Source organism: Pinus tabuliformis, chromosome 7 (genome assembly GCF_031772625.1).
Source record: "Pinus tabuliformis cultivar Carrire ecotype Pingquan chromosome 7, CPIR1, whole genome shotgun sequence".
NCBI classification, from domain to species: domain Eukaryota; kingdom Viridiplantae; phylum Streptophyta; class Pinopsida; order Pinales; family Pinaceae; genus Pinus; species Pinus tabuliformis.
Window position 1 is genome coordinate 1,043,196,956 of NC_142293.1, and position 12,030 is coordinate 1,043,208,985.

The 12,030-nt window shown below is 39.1% G+C and overlaps 1 protein-coding gene across 1 annotated transcript in view; it reads right to left on the minus strand.

Moving 5' to 3' along the window:
• Positions 1 to 209: 209 nt before the first annotated feature.
• Positions 210 to 12,030, minus strand: part of FKBP12 (FK506-binding protein 12) — a 139,168-nt gene continuing 127,347 nt past the window's right edge. The window contains exon 5 of the mRNA XM_089459315.1: positions 210 to 412. Within this exon, the coding sequence (XP_089315441.1) occupies positions 311 to 412 (102 nt within the window). The 3' untranslated portion in view covers positions 210 to 310. The remainder of the gene's footprint in view (positions 413 to 12,030) is intronic.

Below are 12,030 nucleotides of genomic sequence, written 5' to 3' on the forward strand. Positions count from 1 at the left end.
ATGGCATGTCTCTTGGCATTAATGATATGAATTACCAATATAGCTATATACTGTTTCCATCCATTTTCAAAAAGAAAAGGAGGCATTATACGGCACATTACAATGGCAATTAATAACTGAAAACAATCATAAATGAAAACCACAAGGGTATGACTCTGAACACGTTACTACAAACACCATCCATCATACCTTAGAAATCTTAATCAAAATACAATGAAAATGTAGCACACTTTATTAAATAACCTGTCAAATAGTTTGCTGCCAATATCTTATATCTTATATATCATATATTCTATAATGATATAGTACTCTAGTTTACACTCAAAACTTCAATCTCAAAAACCAAAACAGAATTTGGTCGTATACCCCATGCTGGAAATCCATTTGACCCATATCCATAATCCGGTGAACACTGCAATAAAGTCAAAAAAGTCATTCATTAAAATCCCAGAGAAACAAACTAGTTTATAAGAAAAATATTTTCTGCATTTTCCCTGGTTCCTTGCAACAGACATGAATAGCATGTGAATGGTCAACTAAAGAGAGAACAAGCTAAAACCTACCACAGGAACGGTAAATGAAAACCTATATTGAAATCAGTTTTATCCATGCACGCATTGTGACTATAAATTCATCCAGTCAGGCATTTCCATTGATTAACAAGCATCTACCCAAAGTAACAGCCTATCCATTATACAGGTCACACACCAAAAAAGAACTTGATGACTTGTGTGTTTAGTCATGTTGTGTGTGCGCAGGTCAGAGGGGCATGCTCCATCAGAAAGGAAGACATACATGCACAAGGCAGTGGGGAAAAGAAAAATCCTCCTCGAGGATGAATAATGTGGTGCACAAGAACACATATTTGGAGTCATGCACAAGGAGGTTGTCTGATCCATGTTTCAGAGAACCATGAGAGAAAAGAAGTTTTTACCATTTCTGGTCATGCAATGAGATTAATGATTCTCTCACTCTCTCTGAACTCAACAAATCTACAGCAACCAATGCTATAAGCAATACAAAATTCTCCAATCAGTTTTGCAAGTTTTGCTTCCCAGATATTATATAAAAGAACATCTGTTCCTACTATGAAAATCCCTATTAAGATGATTATTAATAGTTCATGAAAAGGGGGTTTGATTGTAGGCAATAGCCAATACAAAGAAAATCAGCAGAAAAGATCCTGTGAGTTCTATGTTTTTTGAAACCACTTTTATGGTTGACCCCAAATGAGTTTACAAAGAAAACTCTTTCATCATCTAACTTTCACATCATCTAAAACACAGGAAATGAAAGACAGGATGAGTATTCCAGAATGGAATAATGTAATGAAGGGCCTCTCAGTCCTGACTTTGTAAAGGGTGACCCTCTCTTTCAACGCTTGAATGGAAATTTTTCCAGATACATTTCAGCCAACCCAATAAAAAAAGCATCTCTTTGACGAGATCATAAAACCTATTGCACCCAATGTCTCAGATTAAAAAAAGAAAAATCCCTTCCCTCAAATATAAGAAGACTATGTAGTCAGGCAACGTCTCTATCGGGCCTCCAAAACATAGAAATTTCCTACAAGACTAGGAGTTATAGTTTTCAAAAGAAAAGAGCAACTGGAAAAATATCATGAAAGTGGAGGACCTCATTATAAGAAGGTTCATGGGCTATAACAATACGAGGAAAAAAACTGCTATAAAGACAGTTCTATGTGATAGATTGTTCATGGACCTTATATAAAAATTAAAGTAGTTACACTTAAGTTTCCTAAAGCTAAAGCTCATGTCTAGTGGCCAATAATGGAATGTCATTCGACCCTTTTTTAAATTGTTTGAGATTTTAATTTGCGAGTGTAAGGGTTGTGCTTAATACTATAAAGTATAGCTTGTTATGCTTACAAGCTTGAAACAACTACAAATGTTATATATATATATATATATATATATAATTGTCGTCCCCAGCCCACTGTCCCCTAAAAATTTGGGACTCGTCCCCGCATCCCTGTCGTTCCCCCAGTCCCCAAAACCAGTGCAACATAGTTAATTTTGTTGTCGCAAGCTGAACTCTGCATGTTCCTTATCTCTTCACATTCTAATCATGATTGTGACAGCATCCATAAAAGCTTAAAGATCTATCTTCTCCTTATTTCCATCATGCAATCTTGTTGTTAGACTTGTCATTGAACTTTCCTCTGGCAAAGCACACTTCTAGAACCTGAAGCCCGATCAGCTCTAAAAATTGCGCCCAAAAAAGACAAGTTTGCCTCTTGAGTGCACTCCTTCGTCACAAAGAAATGCACCCTCCTTGAGCGCACCCCGAAGGCTTGAATTGCGCCCTCCTTATCCTTGAGCACATGAACGCACCTTGAAGGCCTGAAGGCCCGAAGCTTCATTCCTTCGCCTCTTCGAAGTGCCCCATTGTGCCCTCTCTGTCTCCTTGAGCACATGACACACCATGAAGGCCTGAAGGCCTGAAGACTCATTCCTTCGTCTCTTCGAAGTGCACCCTTGAGGCTTTCCTACTCCTGCTTGAGCGTATGAGCACACTACAAAGCCCTGAATGACCCTTAGACCCCCTTCGTGCTTTCAAAGTGCGCCCTCCTTGTTTGCATGTAGATTTTCTGCCCATGCAGGTAGCTATGTGCTGTTATTGATAGATTTACATTCTCAGTTACATCTAATGGCTCTTTGAATATGATTTGCTAAGATATTGTTGCATAGTTAGGATTTCATAAAGCTAATCTTGTCGCCATGAGTGTGCTTCCACAAACAGGGGTTCGAGTTGCACGTATTGTCACTCGTTCATCATTTGTTGGAGCCATGCCTCCCACTACATGTAAAGTGGCCTCCAAAGAAGCTTCAGAGGCAAGCACTGACGAAGCAATTGAAGTAACAAAGCCAACATTCCCATATATGCAGACACACAATGCTTCATTGATAAGTCATCTGAGGTCACATGGGGCAACATAAAAGATACATTCACGCAAAAACAATGTTCTGAGAACTTGGAGGGCTTTGCAAGATTACATCAATATTAACCGATGTAGGACACAAGATCGCATGCAAATTCCTGGTCATCCCTTGCGCAAAAGTGATTGAGTGGATCATTAAACACATGGATGATTCTCATTTCATGCTTCGCAGCAAAATCGATGGTCAGCTTGCCACCTATTATGGAGAAGACATGCAGGCTTACTACAAGATGCTTAGGCCCACAAAATATGCAAATAATGACTTTTACACCAAATGGGCCGACCTCGACACAAGTGACATCTTTAAATATTGGTGTCTAGAACCTACTAAGTTTCAACGCCACCCATCCGCAATGTACTCGACAGGATTCTCAGAGACGTATATCGATATTTGATAGTTATGTGTTATCGGTTGCATGGATGGAAGAACGCTGGGGTATTTGAGGAGAACTGGATATATATGCTTAACATGGTGGTTACTCGTGGTAAAGTCTTCAATTGGGCAAATCTATTGTCATTTGAGTTGCAGCGTCATGTGGGGCAAGCGAAAGCATCTTTGAAGGTAAATTAGGCACAGGAATTCTATATGTTTGCATTTCTTTTAGATGGAATCTGTGCACAATATGCTTTCCCGACAGTTTACTGGAACTGGACCCCTCAGAACAAGTTTCCAGTTTACTTCCACTGCAAAGTGTTGTCAGAATCAAGCTTCGAAGGCACATATGATAGATCGGTTGAGCACTTCTTTGTAGTTATATCCACATGATATTTGAGTTGCATGACCAATCAGGTGAAGGAGCCACTACAGTATATCGTAGATTGATTTGCAGTGCCTGAGGCACATACATTCGATGTTTTGGATGACAAATCCCCCTTCATCCATGCCACGATATGTGACCAATAAGGTGGTCATGCTAGAAGTAGCACATCAATTGGACAAGGGATTGTCATGAGTTTTTCACAAGAGGAAGAAAGCCCCTTGGCCCACCTTCCCTTTGAGGATCGGACTATATGAGTTATAGAGCCACAAGGTGGCAACTGCAAAAATACAAGAGTTGGATCGCTTACACTTTGCAACTAAAGACTTTCATGGATATGATCCCAAGAGAGTGTGTAGGGAGCATTGTGAAAGGATCGGTTTCAATTGGGGATATACACCAATGTCTACCGCAAAAGATGAGGATGTGAAGAACTGGTACAATGCAATTAGGAAGACACATCCAAGGATGGAGACCAACTCACCCCAAGATCCACCAGCTCAAAATATGCAAGTATAGGAGGCAGAATAGATAACCCCTCAAACAAAGAGTGTAGCTCCTAGGAAGAGGATCAAGTATGATTTGACAGAAGAAAGCAGTAGGAAATGGAAATTTGATCCTTTGAGCACATGAGCTATTGAAGCAAAATAAGAAAGGATAGAAGTAGAAGAAGAGGAGAAGAGGAAGCAAGATGAGTTTCTTAGGAAGCAACAGGAAGAAGAAGAGGAAAGGAGAAGAATAGAAGAAGAACAGCAAAGGCAGTCCCAGGAGGAAGAAGCAGCACAGAGACTAGAAGAAAAACAGTTGACTCGAGAGATAGAAGAAGAGTTGGAGGAGGAGGATACCATCCAACCCATGGATGATGAACCAGGTTCTCCAAAAGAACCTCCTCTCATGGGTGGTCATCTTCCATTTGGAGAAATGGGAATCACACCTCCACCTACAGATAGCATCATGGACGTGTGCAGTGTCACGATTGATCAGCTCAAGAAGAGGATCGTGCAGCAGAGGCTTAGATACTTCCCAAATGATCCTTAGAATCCAATCTCGATATCTACAGAGAAGGTGATAACTGCCAATACCAAAAGGAATCCCATGGCAATCATGGCGGCAAATGTTGCTTTTACGACAATAGCACAGGACAACTCTGAATATTTGTTGAATGAGAATGCTAGATTAAGAAGAGAGTTAGTTGCAGTGAAGCAACAAGGGAAACACCTTGCTACGGAGAACAAACGGTTATCTTCATAGAGCTTCAGCATGGTAGAATGGCAATCAACCATGCAGGAGGAACTGGGGCCAATGGAGGACACCATGGCACTATGATATGATGAGTTGATCCTTCTACAACAAGTGGTGGCTCCTCTTGTTGGCATTCAGAAGAAAGCACAAGAAGTGGTAAAACTCCTGAAAGTGGCAAACAGAGCGACTGACCAACTTTAAGAGTGGGTTGCCAAGTATCTGGATGATCCGCAACATTTGGAAAGAAAAGACAAGATTGTCGATGAGATAAACAAAGTTCAGCTGAAACTCCACCATCATAACTACATATGTCTCGGAGAATAGTCGATTAGCACTATTGCCATTTATAATCGACTACAAAACGATTTCGAGTCTCTAGCACAAAAACATGGGATGCGCTCAATAGGATCACTTGAAGAATTCTAAGGCAGGGAAATCATCTTCCAGGAGATCAGGCAGTACATAGAACAGATCAAGCAAGCAATAAAACAGAAGGCTTACAGATCACCAAAGACATTATTCTATAGTATGTCATTGCACTAGTCAAGCTCACATGAAACTCTCATGGTTGTGGAATAATGTACAATCAAGCTCCAAGGCTATACTAATGGAGGCACTGGAGGTGAAGATGCGTTATGCAGGGGACTTGCTAGTTCGGGTCAAAGTCATCTCAACAGAGTTCAGAGCATGGCACCCATACATTACAAATGAGCTCCATAAGGAAGCAAATGATTTGTCAATTTGATAAGGCTTTGTCCCATTATCAGTTTTGTCTAATTTAGCCACCGTCTAATATGTAATTTGTCTTTTGTAATAAATGGTATGTAATGAAGTCCAAAAGACAAATGTGGAATGTGAATAGCCACATATGGAATGTAAAGAGTCATGTATAGAATATGAACAGTCATAGAAGTTAAAGAGTCAGGAGGAAGCTCAAAGGTAATTGTCATTAGTTATATATAACTCCTCATAACTCAAGCTAAAGGCTTGGATTCTTGGAGTCTTACCTTGGCTTCTCTTGTAGTGCATAGGAGATAGATCATTCTTTGGAGAAGCAAGTTGTGGCTTCACGTTCCACCACTAGATCTAGTGTTTCATTTATGTAACAATGTACTTAGGATCTTTCATTCATAATCAGAAGCTCTATGAGCCAACACTTCTTCATACATGTATCGTAGATATAGTAGGACTAATATTCTTATGTTTATGTTATATGTTGTTTTAACTACATAATAAGTTTAATGAACTACTTCATTGCTTAGCCATGGTCATTGTTGAATAAGTGGTGTTATGTTTTCATGATTGTTGTTTATTATGTGGACTAATTTGCAGGTAATCAACAAGCCTTTCTCTTCCTTCCTGGGTCCCCTTTTAGGATAGTACTATTACTTTTCTAACTAGAGGCTCTTTTCCTTTACCAGCCATAGAAGTTCCCTCGTGCACCTTACATCAGGTGTCTCACAAAACTTACATACTTGTTGACCTAAAGAGGTGTTGCAATCTCTTGTGTGTGATTGTAACCAAGGCATATCTTTGAAACCTTTCCAATGGTGGCTAGACTATATAGTCGAATGGGACTCCTACACCAAATGGTGTGAGGTCTAATTGGGACTTCACATTGGGGAGATCCCCTTACATGTTGTCAGCATCCAGCACCGTCAACAGGACACCACCAAGCATCTTCTTCTCCTCTTCTTCATTGATTGGTTCGCATAGGTCTAAGGCTGGATGACAGAGATTGGTTCTTATGGGTCCGCAATTGTGGGGTCCGAAGCTCGTTCGTGTGTTTAAGGTTTTGGTTTCAACCGTAGACTTGACACAAGAAAATTTCGGTTACAACCGCAAGCACGCATGCTCATCCATGCGGTTGGAAGCTCTCAACTGAACGCATAACTCTCCCTCCATGCGGTTGGGTTCTAGGGTCACAATTTGACAGTTGACCGCAGATAAAAGAAGTTGTCTATGATCAATATTGGCGTTAGGAATATATTTTTGAATATTGTTGGGTTAATTCTGTTGGGTGATTTTCTATTGGCACATTGTACTCTCTGTTGAACATTTTATGACAATCTAATAAGAAGAAGAATTTCAAAGGGTTTTCCCCGTAGTGAGTTTTTCCCTGGTCAGTGACCAAAATCTGGTGTTTCTTATTGATGTGTTGATTGTCTCCTTTGTCATTGCATTCACTGTTCTATCTTCAATTACTATTGATGATTGGAATTATTCATTGTTATTTAAAAGATTGTTGAATAAATGAATTGAGATAAAGTAATTGAAACAATCTAGAAGCAATGTGAAAATTTAACATGGTATCAGAGCTAACGTGAAGGACAAGTCCAAAAGGAGACAAGAGTTGAAGCAATCATCTTTGGAAAAGTTGAAGGAACCTGTCTAATCAGGTCAAGATGTCTTCCTCTTTCTTCAAGGAAAATGAGAAGTTGGGTGATTCATCTAACATTGTTGCATGGAAAATCAAGTTGGAAATAATAGTTGATAACAATGTTGTTTTGGAATACATTCAAGGAAAGGTACCTGAGCCTTCGAAAAATGCTTATTTCGCTGCCAAGAACAAGTACAAAAAAGGTGAGTTAAAAGCAAAGAAAATTATAGTTGATACTTTACAAGATAATTTACTTGCATATGTTGGAAATTTGAAGAAGCCTAAGGATATGTATGATAAGCTAGCTAGCATGTATGAAGTCAATAATTTGAATGAAAACCTCTTTTTGAAAAATCAACCCAAAAATATGAAGATGAATAAAGGAGAATCTGTGCAATCCTACATTATGAGGATATCATGTCTTAAATATCAACTGCAGAGAGTTGAGGAAATTGTTCCTGACGGGGAATTGGTGATTGTAACCCTTAGAGGTCTCCCTCCTATTTGGGAAACCTTCATTACTGCTATAAGAAACAACAATAGTTTCTCGTCATTTGATAAGATTGTTGGAAATCTCACTCAAGAAGAATCAAGTATGATATCAAGGGGCAAGCTACAAAAGCATGAAGAAGGAGAGCCCACTACATTCATCACTCATAACAAGAAAAAGAAAGAAAAAGGAAGTCCATCAAATTCAAGGAAGCCTCCACCGCGAAATTCAAAGAGAAGGAATGAAAGAGAATCATCTCACCTTGAATGTTACAATTGTCACAAGAAAGGTCACTATGCTCGAGATTGCCCTGAGAAAAACAATGGTCCATGCTACAACACTAGAAGCAACAATAACAGGTTTAATGAACGAAGACGCAGAGATGACCGAAGGAATGATCATAACAGAAGAGATGCTCCAAATGATCATGAAGAAGATCATCGTCCTCAAAAAAAGTCAAGATATTCCAAGTATGAAAGTAATGTTGCCAATCAATCTGAATATATTAGCATTTCTACTCCCACTGGTTCCTCTCCTCCGGATTTGTGGGATGGTTGGTTGATAATGGGGCCACTCATCATTTCTCTAGGTATAAAGTTCTCTCTAATTTGGTAGAGAGGGAGTCATATTTGAAGATTATTCTTGGAGATAACTCCACTCATCCCGTTAAAGGCTTTGGATCTGTCAAATTTCATTTGGATTCCGGGGAATCTGTCTTGCTCCATGATGTGAAGTATGTGTCGGGGTTAAAGAAGACTTTGGTATCAATATTTGTGTTGCCTTCATCAAGGGAAAGGTTCTTACTTGGCCTGTTGGATCTTCTATGAGAAATGCATTCACATTGGGATCAAGATTTTAAGGACTCTATAGAGTCAATGGAAGACCTCTTCTAGCATTGGTCCATGATACTAATCATCTAAGCGAGCTATGGCACTGAAGATTGGCCCATCTACATTATGATGCTCTTCCGAAATTGAAGAAGTTAGTCTCTAAAATTCTTGATGTTCAAGCCCAACATGATGGAGTATGTCCAGGTTGTGCCAATGGAAAGAAGACAAGGGGACCATTCCCCTCTAGCAAGAATAAGACGAATGACATCCTCCAACTCATTCATTCTGACATATGTGGACCAATGCTCGTACATTCTATTGGTGGCCATCTCTACTACATCACCTTCATTGATGATTTCTCAAGGAAGATGTGGATATATTACTTAAAGCACAAAGATGAAAACTTTGAAATGTTGAAAGAGTTCAAAGCTTTGGTCGAAAATCAAACAGGGAAGAAAACTAAAATCTTCTAGTCAGAAAACAATGGTGAATATATCTCAAATGAGTTCATCAATGTTTGCAAGAAGAAAGGTACCAAGAAAAAGGCGATTGTGCCCTATAATCCCAAACAAAATAGAGTATCTAAAAGAAAGAACAAGTCTATTGTAGAAGTTGCTCATGCCATGCTCCATGATCAAAAGTTGTCGAAGTTCCTTTGGGGAGAAGCAACGAATGTTGCAGTTTATGTTCAAAATAGGGTGCCTCATCAAGCATTGGACAACAAGACTCCCGAAGAAGTATTTACAGGTGCCAAGTCCGATGTTGGCCATCTATGTATCTTTGGTTGCCCTATATATTTCCAAGTGCCTAAGGACAAAAGGAACAAGTTGGAAATCACAAGGAGAAAAGGTACGTTTGTTGGATATTGTGAAGATTCTAAAGCATTTAGAATATATAATCTTGGTCAAAGGAAGGTTGAAATTAGTATGGATGTAACGTTCAATGAAGATGTTGCCCTTGGGAAAGCAAGGGACATTCCTCTGCCTCCTCCTCCTAAAAAGAAGAATGATGACATGGCATTTTAGATGGTCCTTCCATGCCTGAATCCGAGAGAGACATTGTTGATGATCTCATGGGGCCCATGGACCCCATAGATCCTCCTGCATGTGATCCTCCTGCCAGGAAGAGGCTACTTTGGCTTCGTGACACATTATAGGACGACGAGAGACGTGTTGCACTCAATTTGTCGAAGTTCCAAGGACGTTGAAGGACCAAATTTTTCGAAGGATCAGATCATCTATCAGTAAACCCATTCTGCAAGTTATGTAATGTAAACAATCCTAGTAAGACCTTGAGTATATGTAACAACCTAGGTAAGCCTACTATCTTGGTGAAAAAGTTTCATTCTGTTATCCCCTACACTTTCCTAGGCTGAGCAAGAGATCGAAAGAGGTAACCTCGAACCACTTTCAGCTCAGTAGCTAGCCCTACTAAACCAGAGAGGGATCTCTCAAAGTATTTGTCAATGAATATATGAAAAGAAACAAGTTTTAGACTAGATATATAAGTTTGTTCCGAGTATTTGTGAATTTAGGTTTTTTAGGTTTGTTGGACTAGGATTTAGAGCAGGTAATTAGGTCTAGGATTCAAGTATACAGAGACAAGTATAAATAAGAGCTAGATATCAGTGTGTTATGGTGCAATTGGAGTGTTTGTCAATGTAGTATAGATTTGTGAGCGTAAAAGAAACTAATGAGCATGTCAAAGCATGAATTCATTAGCTTTAGAAAAAAGGAAACACAAGTATCAATTCCACATAAATAGAACTTAAATTCAAGATTCTTGTCTATATAACTGCAAGGAAATTCATAAGAAGAAGATAAAGCATGTAAGGAGAGATGATTTATCCATTAAACACTGATAAAGAGAAAACAAACACCATAGACTCATTGAAATAGAGTTCCTGAAATATAGCTACAACTGCTCATGTATTAACTGAAGAGAACATAAACATACAAGACTTCACAAAATTCCAACCATTTTCTCTGAATGAGAAATGATACATATAGATTCAACTGAACCACTTCTTCACCTTCAGGAGTCAAATTCCTAGGTAGTGGAACTGTTTCCTAGATTCTCTCAACCAACATGTGAGAGTGAGAAGGTCAAATACAAACACTTCTTTTAGACTTTGTTTTGGATTTTGCTTCCTTAATGAGGCCTAATAACCCATAAAAATAACATATCATGTCTATTTACTCATGATTACATCATCTAACCTCGAGCTAGCTTCAATTACATCATGAGTTTTGACTTTTACCAAGTCAAACTGAAAACTAGGAAATTACACAATGAAATTTAAAATGAAAAACACAGAAATTTGCAGAAGCGCAGCCCCGACTTTGAACCCACTTTAAGGTGCCTTTCTGAAGTCCAAATTGAGATCTGAGAGAACGGTCCACTAGCCTTACCTGTCTAGTTTCCAGAACACCTTGAATTTTTTAAAATGACCCATGGGAAGGCCTTCAAAAACTCATTCTCCCAAGGTGTCTCCAGAAGTGCAGCCCCTGTCAAAAAGAGGGACATAATGTTGATTTTTGACCCCTTTTTCTCCTTTTTCTCAAAATTTGGGCCCTCTCTAAGAAATCTAATGAAATGGGTTTTGAGAGGAGGCCATGAGCTTTCCAAAACTGCAAACCATTTGTCATTTGGGGGCTTGAGGAAAAAGCGCAACGCCAAGGTGCTACGCTTCTGTGACTAGTTAATTTTCTGAATTTGGCACCAAAATAGTCAAAAAACCAAAAATGCTTAGAAATTCTTCAAAATTGGTCATGAGCTGCAAAATTATGTATGTCAAGCCCTCACAGATGCTTCAGCAAGCATCTCCAAGTTACCGCTCTCATTTTTGTCGTTTAGGGTTTCCTTTAGCTTGTTTTTCAACTGCTAGAGCTTGATGTTACATATCATGTTTCTGGTTTGATAATGATGTGCCATGTGCATTAGTAGTTGGTTATCTCTGTTTTCTTTGTCAATAAGTTTGTCCAAGTGGTAACTGACCTTATCTAGCCAATACTCTCTGTCCTCATTAATCTCCAAGGCAATTTTGTCCTCCATGTCTAGGTCTTCATCTAGCAAATTGTGTCCTTTCTCCTCCTTCAATGCCTTTTTGAATCCCTTGGTCCTTGGCTTTCTTTTTCCAACTTGTTTTTCAAGTTCCTCATGTTCACCAGGCTCCAACACTGCTTTACCTTTGTCTCCTTGCTGAAACACCTTGGATTGCTCTTTCTCCATGATGAGTTGTTTGGCCTTAAGCTGATTGTTTTCTTGCTCAAGGAAGGAAATGATGAAATGAGGGAGTTAGGGAAGGGAGATGATGATAAGGGAAATTTGGGAGATGGATAAGGGTGGTAGAAAACCTAGGAAGTTTG